The sequence below is a fragment of the Pelecanus crispus genome, chromosome 2 (assembly GCF_030463565.1).
Source record: "Pelecanus crispus isolate bPelCri1 chromosome 2, bPelCri1.pri, whole genome shotgun sequence".
In the NCBI taxonomy this organism is placed as follows: Eukaryota; Metazoa; Chordata; class Aves; order Pelecaniformes; family Pelecanidae; genus Pelecanus; species Pelecanus crispus.
The window spans coordinates 75826856-75840040 of record NC_134644.1 but is presented as its reverse complement, the minus strand read 5'-3'; the positions used below and the strand labels follow the sequence as shown (position 1 = coordinate 75840040).

Genomic DNA, 13185 nt, shown 5'->3' with positions numbered 1-13185 from the left:
TAAACCACCTGGTTTTATGTCTTCATCACTACCCCACTGGGCTGAATGAGATTATTATGATCCCAAAAGGGTAGGAAGCATGCAGCACTTCTGCTTAACAATCTATTCGATTAACAGTGAGTGCTCCAACCATAAAAGCAGTTGCTACCCTCTTTCTGCCTGGAAGATGACCCAAAGACCAAAAAAGCAGCCAGGTCCTCAGCAAAGCAACCCAACAATGTGCACAGAGCTCCTCAGAGCCTTCCATATGACCATAGGATGGAACAGAGAGGGGGAAAAAAAACCCCCAAACTATGAGAAATTAGAGGAAATGGTAGCTAGAGTCCATCTGCACCTAAATCACCCAGAGAATCAAGAGACCATCCCTGTTGTAATTTATCCTCTTGGTCCTCAAAGACAGCACTCAGATCAGAGAAGGGAATGAACTACAGAAGGGGGGGGGGGGGGGGCGCAGGGGGGGGAAGAAAAAGAGGGAATTCATTTACACCCAAAACTCGGGTGGAGGCACAGGGTTTGTGATCAAACATACAGAAATCTGTGAAAGGCTTCAACTGTAGGGGAACAGAAAATGGAGTCAAGATTGCCACAAAAGCTGCTTATGCTTTTGACTTTATAAATTTTATGAAGCTAGCTGTTTGGGAAGAGGATAAAGGTTCTCTTTTTATTTCCCACTCAAAAGAAGCCACTGTCACTTCATTTGGGTCACCTCTGCTTACACAGGAGCAGGTTTCCCTTCTGCATAACTTAGTTACTTATAAAATCTCCAGGTACTTTCATCATTACCAACCACAACATCCTGTGAAACAGCAGATAATCATTAATGATTTGTACAGCCCATGAAAAGAGGCATAGAGAGACTACAAGCTCTGGATTCATTTCTGCTCCTTTCTGCCATCACAAAGTTCAGCATCTAGTCTAAACCTATAATCTGGGATTTCTCTGGACTCAGACAGAAATACACGCTGCCAGAAGGCTATTTACCTTATCTAATTTAGGCACACATTTTAGGATGGTGCCCGTCTTTCTACTACATACAAAGAGCCTTGGTAACCAGTCAAGACTAAATACATGACTTTTAGACCAGATGCCTAAACAGAGACAGTCTAAAGTTAATTGAGACAGGCTTCCATTATAAAGGAAGCAGAAAATCAGTAGCAGGACAGAAAAGTTAATTTGTACCTCCCACATCTCAGGCTAATGGGCAAACTATTGGAACAACCCTTCCTATGCTGCATTATTTCATAACACTTTTTTGGCACATTTGTGCCTGGTAACAGAGGACACCTGTAAGAGAAGCACCATTGAAAGTCCCTCACACTGGGGCTGTTTCTAAAAACGCAGGTTTTTCACTCAGGCTAAACAGCCCACAAGATGCCTCCATCCCAAAGCACACAGCATTAGCACCAGTCCCTGATGCTCTGTGGGAGTCATTGTGGGGCTCAATACTGTTGGGGTGCTATGAACTGGGCAGCTCGGATTTGCAGTGGTTTCATAGGATGTTCACTTGGACAGCTGAAAGGCAGATGTCTGGCAAGTCTAATAATAAACAGAGATTATCAGTTCAAGCTCAAGCCTAAAAAGAGAACTTAGAAATGCTAATCCACGTGAAACAGTAAATTCCCGTATCTTTGCCAATGTTTTAATTTGAATTAGCCAAGCCAAGCTAAAAACACACCTTAGCAGGCATGGAAAGATGCTCACTGTAAGTGGAGACCGTGAAAAAGGCATCAGGTCTGAGCCAGTGCATGACTTGCCTCCCTGGCTGGAGACGGTTCAGGAAGAAATCTGAAGGGTGGATCAGGCAGAGAGCGCAACGGGAATTTCATTAATTGGGGAGATGATGTACTGGCAGAGCGAGCTGAAGGCAACAACAGCACTGCAGTCAGGCTCTGCTGTTCTCTTCTGTGACATCCCCACATCTGACTTATTATTGACGGGCAGCTGCTGCAGAAATTGAAGCAATGCTGAAATGACAACTCTATTAAAGGGGCAGATGGTCCTATGAGCAAATGTTTCACCAAGGACTGGGTAGATATCATCAAACTCATTTCTCAATGACTCAAAAATGACAGCTGATGTCCCATGAGATGAAATTTCAGAGTGTTACTGTACCATGTAGCCAGGGGCCAGGAATATTCTTGAATATCATCTGACTTAAATATAATGAAGCCAGTCCAAACACAAGTCTATCAGTATGGTTAGAATCCTTGGTAGCAGCTTTTATGACAGTTATGGTTGAAATGTGCCATTTTGGGAAGGCAGCCAAACTGCTTATACATGGAGTGCAGCTGCACAGTAAAGCCATTGCAGCTTTTTGGATGGATTATTGTTCATAATGAAGTGGGAAAAGGCAGAAAAATGAATGAAAGAGGTGCCAAAGTAGACCACATTTATGCTAGAAACTGTGCTGCTCTTTTTTAAACACTGGAAATCAGATTCATAAGACCAAGTTTACTGGACAAAACATTGACTGTAGATTACTTCTCCTGTTACCTTGATAAAAAATTCTGAAATTCAAACTAAATATTGATGTATACTGTCACTTCTCCCTCCATACAAAGGATGGACAATGGCGACAAATAATGCGATGCCTTTCACACGTAATGCTTCTTTCAGTTTTTTCCTTGCCAATTAGTAAATCAAACTTGATACACTCAATTACTTATAACTTCCAATAAAAACCATGGATATCCTTGGAGCATAGGTCAATAAGGTAAAACTTCACAGCTGATCTCTGGCAAGAGCAGTGGTCTCTAAGGCTTTCAAGAAACCATCTACCAAAACCAGGACACAACTAACCAGGTTCAAAGCACACAAACAACATTCAGAGGATGTAGGGGTTAAAATTCACACAAAGCTGATCACACAGCAAGAATGTGGGATATTCCTTCACTATTCCAGTGGGCAACGCCAAAAAAGTGATAGTCCTTATTACGCAAAGTCACCCTTCAGGATTAAACCTCCATCTGCAGGGAGCAATGGCACAACAAAGCTTGGCAAAAATAATTCTCACTATAAAACAGATCACCAGATTTAAAAATCCTTACCCATATGGTCAAGTTTAGGCACCTTCAGATCGATTCCTAATCTTAAACTGTGTAAAACATTATCTCAGTCTAGTCAGCAATTTTGTACACAAAGGGGAAATTCCTGCAGTCTTCCCATGCAATTAAGCCAACCTCACTCCACCTTTTTAAGGCACTGGCATTTACATTGTCAAAATACAACAAGGCTTAAAAAACGCCCTTACCTATATACACATATATGCGTGTACACACCTAAGCATTGTGGGTTCAGAGGCAACAATGAGCTGACTACCATGAACAGTCCCTGCAAATTCACGTGATTGTTCTTGGCAACACTACAGCTGGAAATGCTTGCAGGGTTGGGACCATGTGTTAAACCATTTTGTTCACAAAGCCTGAGGTAGTGCTATGTTATTTTGACCCGCCCTGTCTCTGTTTTTCTGTAATGTGCCATTCATATTTACAGTATGAAATATCAAATATATTATGAACTGCTGTTATTTTAGTGTTTAACAAACGTATTTCCATCTCTGTGCCCAGTGAATATTTGAACTGGCAGCTGTGATGGTTTTTCTGCACAGTAAATTCTGCAGGGCTTTGGTTCCATCTTCAAGTTCAATATCCACAAAGCCTACAGGCCTCCCAAGTACTGGGGGCATTTCTGGTTTCCACATTTAAAGAAGGACAAAGTAAAAACAGAAAAGGTACACAGACAGGCAACTGCAACATTTCAGGGGACAGAGGAGCTGCTTTACCAAGACAGACTGAAAAGGATGGGGGTCCTCAGCTTAAAAAGGAAGAGTCTGACAGGAAGTATGATCAAGATTTACGAAGTTATGAAGACAGTGGATAAGGTACTCATAGAACTGTTTTTCACTAAATTCAGTATTATTAGACATGGGAGGCATTCACTGAAACTAGCAGGAAATCATTTAAAATTTATAAAAGAAGCTACATTTCTACTGAGACTGTAGTGAATTTCTGGAATTTGTTGCCACAGTGATGACCTGTAATGTCTGCCACAGGCAGACAGTATCAGCAGGTTCAAAAAGGGATTAGATAAATCCAAGGACAACGGGTCAATAAACAAAGGGACAGGCAAGGATGCTCCTCCTAACATCCCCAGTACAAGAGCGGTGGATGCAAGAGTGCAAGGGAAGAGACTGCAGACAGGCACCAGGCTCCCGTGCTTTCCCTGATGAGCGCATCCTTTGGGCACTGTTAGAGAAGAATCCAGGGCCAGATATGAACATTGGTGTGAGCCAGTTGGGCATTTATCTTTTTATGCCTGATTGCTAGGTGACTGCTAGTTTGGGGCACTTGATTTGGGATTGATTTCCACAGTGTCCATTACCTCACTTGCGGCTGTGGGTTCTCTGAAGTCTCCAGTAATGGGCATCCAAAAAAAGGCAGCAGCCAATATTCATGAAGCCTACTGAAAAGAAAGGCTATAAACATTTTCTCCCTTTACCCTGTCCCAGGGGGATGAACTCCCTGGCAGATGAGCACTCTTTTATACAACCATATATTTGTAGTTATTTCACTTTCACAGCATTAAGAATCCTGATAAACTCCCTTTGTGGGTCCCCCTGACAGGCTGATGCCCTTTCCTCTTCAAACCTGCTTTTACTCTAAGTATCCCAGCTCATCCACTTCTCCACCAAGGCTTGCTTTTATTGTCCTGCACAGAGACCAGCTTATAATGCAGTAGTCTGATGAAAGTTCAGCGCTACCCTTGAGCAGTCCTCGTGACAGCCCGGCTTCATGGGAACACATGTTCTCCGTGGCACAGCAACCAGCATCAGGATGACGTTGGAAACATTAATTACAAACATGCCTGCCAGGCCTAGAGCTCACATGGTCTGAACAGTAAGAGCAGAAGGACATTGAGAAGGGACTTCAACAGATGTCAGAGGATGTGGAGGAGTAGTTCCCTTGCCAACTCCATCGCTGTTGGTTTTCTATCATAATTATTATCTGGCATGCAAAGCCTTTGTACGTGCACTGTATGAACCTAACATTTTCCATCCTATAAAGGAGCTGCTTTATGTTTAGTGGCCACCTAGTGATGACTGATATCAGTGACAGGAAGAATTCAGTTTGGCTCTTCTCACTCTTGTTTTAGCTATCTTTCACCTGCATCTAATCTTTTGGTACACTGTTAGGGGCACATAAATAGGTCAGCAAGAGTCTAATTGACTGCAAAAGACAGAGTCAAGGGAACTTCAGCTTAAATATTAGGGAGAAAAAAAATCACCTTTGAGTCTTACTTCCTGTTTTCTGTCTATGTACTAAATAGATCTTAAAACTTCAGCTCCACATGTCATTTGGTCATATGAACACTCATGTGAAGCTTGATTTGTTGATGCTGATGAACTTCACTGTCGAATCCAGTAAGATCCCAAGCCTCAGCAAAGGATGAGACTGACTTCTGAGTCACCGGTGAGAAGAATATGACCTACAAAACTTGAAAACTCAGATGGGGCATCTTAAACCTCCATGGATTACTGGCTTGTACTTGTTTTCATGTGTTACAGTAAGAATGAATAGAGAAACACTTCATTGTTTTCGGGAATAGAGAAGGTTATTTTAAAATGGAACCAGCAGCCTTGCGCTGTTGCATGGGAACATTCCCAAAAACAGGACAGAGTCCTACCCTGAAGTTAGGAAAGTCTGTGACTTGCTACATAGCTAAAACACCCCTTGGCCAGCTCAAATCCACTTACAAAGCCACCGAGATATTTTACAGAGTAACTGATGTTTCAAGAAGTTTGGCACTTGCAGTACCCAAACTAAGGTCAAATCCCTTTCATTTAATGTCTCCTTGGTCACACCACTGCACCTTCCCTAGTGTCACAATAGCAAAGAGGACAAGAATGACGCCACTCCCTTCAAGGGCAAGTTAAAATATGTAACACCTTTTGTAATTAGCCCCTTAGCCTCCCTAAGCTCCTTGGACACCAGGGAAACACCAATAACTTCCTTAGGATTACTCCTGATTTTCAGCAAAGAGTCAAGGCCTACCATAGCTTCGTATTGTCACTAAGAAAATTAGCCAACTATTACAAGAGAATAAAGTGAAAAGAAGGGACTGGGCATATGTTTACATTTAAAAGTTTTTTTGTTGGTGTGTTTGTGGGTTTTGGTTTTGTTTTTTTTTTTTTTTTTTTTACTTTGCTCTAGGCAGAGGAACATCAGGGTTTCCAAAATACATCCACAGGAGGTCTCTTTGCAACAAACATAGTTGTTCTTAAGTTAGTTTTATCCTAGCTAGTAAGCTAGGCAGAACAGCAAAGAGACATTCCACTGCCTCTCCACTTACTACTGCTGTAGCCTCTACTACCACCACACCTGCACCCTTCTGTGCAGGCACCATCCTCTTGGTGTGTCTACACAGCACGCAAAAGCATAACTGGATTTCACGCAGCCACCTCCACACAGGCTTTGAACTCACCAGCTAAAGAAGTCATAGCAGACTTCATCACAGGTAGCAGCAAGGGTACAAGCCTACAAGGTGCCCAGGCATATATCCACTACCTGCTACCCTGGGCTGAATGAAGCCCATGCTATTATGTCTTTATTGATGTAACTACGTGCACCAACTACATTAGGGCTAGCACAGATGCACCCACCAGTCACGTAGCATCAGCACAGCCCATTCAGGAAGCCAGCACCACACCTGCTTGGGCCTGCCTGCAAAATCCTGCCCTGATGGGCAGCTTCCCATGCTGGAGGATTGTCCTCCCCAGGCAGGACTGCTGCAAAAGGCCAGACTTTCAGAAATTCTGTCATATGGGAAGTTACCACTTCTGCCTGAAAAAGTGGTGACCCACTGTTCATCAATAGCTGAAACCTTCTGTGCTGTGCTTGGGAAGAAAAAAGGAGGAAAAAAAAAAGGGATTAAACAATTTCCCCCCCCCTCTTTTCGTTCCATTTGCTGTTTCTGCATCTAAGGCCACTACATGCATTACATGCCTCCCAAAAGCTTGTGCAGGGTTTTCACATAGCAACATCGGCAAGAAAGCCATTTAAAAACACAGAAATGTGACAAATAAGACTGTGAGCCATCTGAGGAAGGAGCTGCTTTCTTGCTCCATGTTTACAGGGTACACCGAGTTCACAGTGGGAGCCCATGTGCTAACACAGTGAAAGTATAATAGTTGGTAATCCAAAAACACCAGCCAAGGGCAAGCCATTTAACTTGTTTTTTCCAACTTGACTCACTTCCAAGGAGATCAAGCCCCTTCGGTAACAGGATGAGACCCTCCTCCTTCCCTTTTGAGCACTGCCAGGGTGTAGAGAGCCACCACTCTCTCACACCACATAAAGGTTGTCACCAACCACTCTTCCCATCTCGCAGCTCCTCAAGTCACTCATTTCTGTTCCCAGAATACATCTTCCAGACAGAATCAAAAGTGATTTACATCTCAGCAGGGAGCCCGCATCCTTCTAGGCACTACTGGCTCGTTCCTTTTGTTTAAACAAAAGATTTTCCCCAAAAGCTGCATGGAGAAAGGGGCTGTTTAGGTGTTTTGTTCTGTGGTTTGCTCACCGAAGTCTCTTGCTGGAAGTGTGCAGGGCTCATGCTGAGGCTGCTCTTGTTGGAAATACAGACAGAAGATATCTCCTGATGATTCGGCACATATTGTCTGCATGGCTATGAGGTGATAAGTAATCTAGTTCTGCTTTGCTTCACAGATTCTTCCAAATGCACTGCCCCAAAAATGCTGTCATGATAAAACTATGCCACAAGAATGGCTGGAAAGTTGCCTGCTCTTTCTTTCTTCCAGCATCAGGATATGTGTTTCTGTGCTAAAATGTAACTGATTTTAACATACAATTTCCTCCCGCCTTCTCTTTGTGCCCAATAAGGTCATAAGCTCTCAGAGAAAGGAATATGTATATGTTTACACACTTCGAATACAGTTGTTTTGGCCTTGAAAGGAGCCTACGGATTCTACAGGAAAATAAGTAACAAACTTCTTTAGATCACTGACCTTCTGAATCTGGTCTGTGACAAATCTCCCTGCTCCTTACAGCCAGGGGAGGCAAGAGAATGCATGCTACTCAAGGCTAAAAAGCTTTACAAAATATAACGTAATCCAGGACTGACCACAGCATATGCTTCTACATCCTGCCAGTCCCTGCATCCTACAAAAGCTTCCAAAGAACAAACAAACACCAAAAGAAACAGGGCTAACTATGACAGTCCTAAATATTCATGTTCCCTAAGCTCACGCCAGATGTTGTCTCCTTTTACAAGTGATGTCTTGGAAACAGAGAAGGTACATACTGGGGGCGGGGGGTGGAATGCCACACACTAAAACGTGAAAGATGTAAGCGCAGCCTGATTTAGCTTAACAAGATAGAAGAAATGAAACCCATCTGGATCAGACATCAGCATAAAGCAGCCAGTCGGTTACGGCATTACCTGGGTCAGAGGGGAGGGCACCGGCAAGGAAACAATAAAAATTTCTTCCCTGCAAGACAGAGCTGAACACATCAACACTGAATTCACACTAACGTTAATTTCCCTGTTTAGTTACTACAGCAGAGTATTTCTTGGCAATTCACATGCTTTTATTGTCTGTTTTCCAGTGTCTCTGCATCTGAAGTGCTAAGCTGATGTCTCACACACAGTAAATCTTTTCAGGCACTGCAAAGACTGGTTACTGCTAGAGACAGAGTGACCTGAAGGCTGAGGAGGAGGACATTTTCACTGCAACACCTAGATAACACACAAACACTGGCAACACTCCTGCAAGTGACAAGCAGGAAATGCAGGCAAAGACACTACTGTGTTTGCTTTTTCCCAATTTCTTTCCTGCTGGATCTCAGAGAACAAATCGCTATGCCCGATAATAACTCTACAGTCTTTTTGTTCAAGGGGAAGAATAAGTTAGCTTTACCGTGCCAAACTCTAGTTTCGAAAAATACCATTTACCTACCCACAAACTTCCCCTAACGACAGCAAGCATACAACTCCCTCCCTTGGCTCAGCTAAAATGGGCAGCACTTCTTTGTGCTGCTTGACAAGTGGCACCTTTCAGCACTGAAAAGCCTGCATTTCAGAAATTGGTAAATGAGCCCCCACTGTCTCTGTGTGTGTGTTGGGGGGGGGGTGGGGTGGGGGGAATCAGAGATCAGAAATGCCCTGATAAATCAAAATAAATCATAATCATAAGTCAAATGATTTGTAAATCGTACAAAATACATATTTGCCAGATCCAAATGAATTATGAGAAGGATTCATCCTGAATGCAATTCACCAAAGTGTGAATTGTAACAGCAGGATGCATTTGGTTCTTGCTGGAAAGACTTAAGCATCACCTGCCAGTTGTTTTTCCCCACAAATATTTGTCCTTACATCTGCAAGCTAAGGTGGCAAACTTCAGAAGCAGCCTTCCATCTTTGTATATCCAGAGTATCTGACGATATAATTAGAAAAGTACAACCCTCTGGTCTAGAGAAAAACCTTAGGGCGGCAGTAGTTTTCTCCAATTCTTCTGATTAGAAGACTTGCTTTTGGTGGTATACCTCACTCTGCCCAGCTCACTACCCCAGCTGCTGATCAGCTGGACTCCCAGCACCACTCTTCCCAGGCACAACTCCTGGGGCCTTTGCCTTCATTTGGGATCCACTGCCTGAGGGGACTGCAAGGCATGCTGGAAGGAAAAGTAGCTCCCTTTGAGGCTTACAGGTAGACTGAGAGATATATTTTTTCCCCCCCAAGTTTTCTTCTTGAAGCTTCAAGGTTCTTTGGGACTTCTTTTAAAGGGAGATTTATTCTCTCAAAATACCAGCCAAAAATCTCATAGTTAAGTACTATTTAGAAATCTGTGGAAGCCAGATATAAAGAGAGGTCTTGGTATTCCTATTTGGAAAGCATATGACAAGGAAACATGCTCTCTGCTCACCTAGCATGCCTTTTTTTCTAATGGCTCAAACACCAGTACTTCTGTGAAAAGGCAGCAGAGTAGAAAAACATTCTGGATACTGACAGGCAAATGAGCATGCCAATTAGTTTATTCTGATGATTTTTGTGCCAGAATTGGAAGTTCTTTTTTACCTTCTCCTCCTTTTTTCTATATCCAAAAATTGGAAGGGACACATCCCTTCAGTTTGAAGTGATGTCTATGTACAGTGGTTATTGTTTGCCTTCTGAGATTGAACTGCACTATAAGAACAGCTGGCAAGACTCCACCATGGTCAGGAATGATGGAAGAATTAAGGTAGGGAAATGAGCAGTTATAACCATGGAAGGGTTAGGTGTTAGGATAATTGCTCATTGACATGACCATTCATGAGTTCTTTTGATCTAATGAATGCTACTGACTTTTCACAGGGCCCAAACACTTAGAATCATAGAATCATAGAATCATCTAGGTTGGAAAAGACCTTTAAGATCATCCAGTCCAACCATTAACCTACACTACCAAGCCCACTCTAGACTAATCAAGGGTAGACCAGACTAAACCATATCCCGAAGTGCCACATCTACCCGTTTTTTAAACGCCTCCAGGGATGGGGACTCCACCACCTCTCTGGGCAGCCTGTTCCAATGCCTGACCACCCTTTCCGTAAAGAAATTTTTCCTAATTTCCAGTCTAAACCTCCCCTGGCGCAGCTTAAGTCCATTTCCTCTTGTCCTATCGCTAGCTACTTGGGAGAAGAGACCAACACCCACCTCACTACAACCTCCTTTCAGGTAGTTGTAGAGAGCGATAAGGTCTCCCATCAGCCTCCTCTTTTCCAGGCTAAACAACCCCAGTTCCCTCAGCCACTCCTCCAGACCCTTCACCAGCTTCGTTGCCCGCCTCTGAACACGCTCCAGCACCTCAATGTCTTTCTTGTAGTGAGGGGCCCAAAACTGGACACAGTATTCCAGGTGCGGCCTCACCAGCGCCGAGTACAGGGGGACAATCACCTCCCTGCTCCTGCTGGCCACAGCATTCCTGATACAAGCCAGGATGCTGTTGGCCTTCTTGGCCACCTGGGCACACTGCTGGCTCATGTTCAGCCGGCTATCTACTAACACCCCCAGGTCCTTTTCGGCCAGGCAGCTTTCCAGCCACTCCTCCCCAAGCCTGTAGCGTTGCATGGGGTTGTTGTGACCGAAGTGCAGGACCCGGCACTTGGCCTTGTTGAACCTCATACAGTTGGCCACGGCCCATCGATCCAGTCTGTCCAGGTCCCTCTGCAGGGCCATCCTACCCTCGAGCAGATCGACACTCCCACCCAATTTGGTGTCGTCTGCAAACTTACTGAGGGTGCACTCGATCCCCTCATCCAGATCATTGATAAAGATATTGAACAAGACTGGCCCTAAAACAGAGCCCTGGGGAACACCGCTCGTGACCGGCCGCCAACTGGACTTAACACCATTTATCACTACTCTCTGGGCTCGGCCACCCAACCAGTTCTTTACCCAGCGAAGAGTATGCCTGTCTAAGCCGTGAGCTGCCAGCTTCCCGAGGAGAATATTATGCGAGACGGTGTCAAAAGCTTTGCTAAAGTCAAGGTAGATGACATCCACAGCCTTTCCATCATCTACCAGGCGGGTCACCAGGTCATAGAAGGAGATCAGGTTGGTCAAGCAGGACCTGCCTTTTGTGAACCCATGCTGGCTGGGCCTGATCCCCTGGTTGACCTGTACTTGCCTGTGGAGTTCGCTCAAGATGAACCTCTCCATAATCTTCCCCGGCACCGAGGTCAGGCTGACAGGCCTGTAGTTCCCCGGGTCCTCCTTCCGGCCCTTCTTGTAGATGGGCGTCACATTGGCAAGCCTCCAGTCATCAGGGACCTCCCCTGTTAACCAGGACTGCTGATAGATGATGGAAAGTGGCTTGGCAAGCTCCTCTGCCAGCTCCCTCAGTACTCTTGGGTGGATCCCATCCGGCCCCATAGACTTGTGAGCGTCCAGGTGGCATAGCAGGTCATTAACTGCTTCCTCCTGGACTATGAGGGCTCCATTCTGGTCCCTATCCCTATCCTCTTGCTCAAGGGCCTGAGTACCCTGGGGATGACCGGTCTGGCTGTTGAACACAGAGGCAAAGAAGGCGTTAAGTACTTCAGCCTTTTCCTTGTCCTCGGTGACAATGTTCCCCCCCACATCCAGCAAAGAATGGAGATCCTCCTTGGCTCTCCTTTTATTGCTGATGTACTTATAAAAGCATTTTTTATTGTCTTTTACAGCACTGGCCAGATTGAGTTCTAGCTGGGCTTTTGCCTTTCTAATTTCCTCCCTGCAGGACCTAACAAGATCCCTGTACTCCTCCTGAGCTGCCCGCCCCTTCTGCCAAAGGCGGTAGACTCTCCTTTTTTCCCTGAGTCCCCGCAAAAGCTCCCTATTCAGCCAGGCCGGTCGATTTCCCCTCCGGTTGGTCTTATGACACACGGGGACAGCCCGCTCCTGCGCCCTTAAGACTTCCTCAAGTTAACTTGATCATATCTTATTTTATTCTATCTATAATACCACTTACTCCTACACAATGCCTTTTTTTAAATGAATGGGAAACTGTAACATTAGAAGTCAACACTTTCAGGAGTGGCCACTGATTTTGGATGATTCTAAATTTGAGAGCCTACTGTGGAAGCCTGCAGTGCAGTTGCTTCCTGAGTTTTGAGTGATGAATGAGTGCACATTTTCAGCAATCATCAAAATCAGGCCGAAAGGATCCCTATTCTTCCTTACTGTTTCCTTCAGAAGGGAATGCTACTGCCAGTGGAGCTTAGCTTGTAAAAGTGGAAGTTACTAGAAATGCCACGACGCTGCCTGGGGACTCTGCAACTTCCTCCAGGTAGAAGGTACTTAGATGTCCCAGTGATGGGGCAGCGTTTTGTAAGTCTAAGGACCAGAGTCATTTGTGCAAGACTAGTCCATGCATAACATAACTACCTCCAAACTTACACTTTAACTTCAAGACCATACCTCCCCTTTTTACTAATTACAATGAAGACATTCTGTATTACTGCCAGTGGCGTATGATACAGCATATCCTCTCCAATTCTCCAAGGTCTTAAATGACTCAACCACTTTATTTTATATGCAGAGACACTTTCTATGACTATATTTAGTTTCAGAGAGGGTCTGGAAAAGTGATATCACCACTGGAATGAGGAAGTATTTATCCCCCAACTGGAAACACATGATGATGAT

At 44.4% G+C, this 13185-nt stretch overlaps 1 protein-coding gene across 2 annotated transcripts in view; it reads right to left on the bottom strand.

The window, feature by feature from the left end:
- GFOD1 (Gfo/Idh/MocA-like oxidoreductase domain containing 1) overlaps positions 1-13185 on the bottom strand; it is a 75595-nt gene that overhangs the window by 31337 nt on the left and 31073 nt on the right. The window contains exon 3 of one of the 2 annotated variants that reach the window (XM_075705927.1): positions 5814-5832. The exons of the other annotated variant lie outside the window; for it this stretch is intronic. Within the exon in view, the coding sequence (XP_075562042.1) occupies positions 5814-5832 (19 nt within the window). The remainder of the gene's footprint in view (positions 1-5813; positions 5833-13185) is intronic. 2 annotated transcript variants of the gene reach the window in all.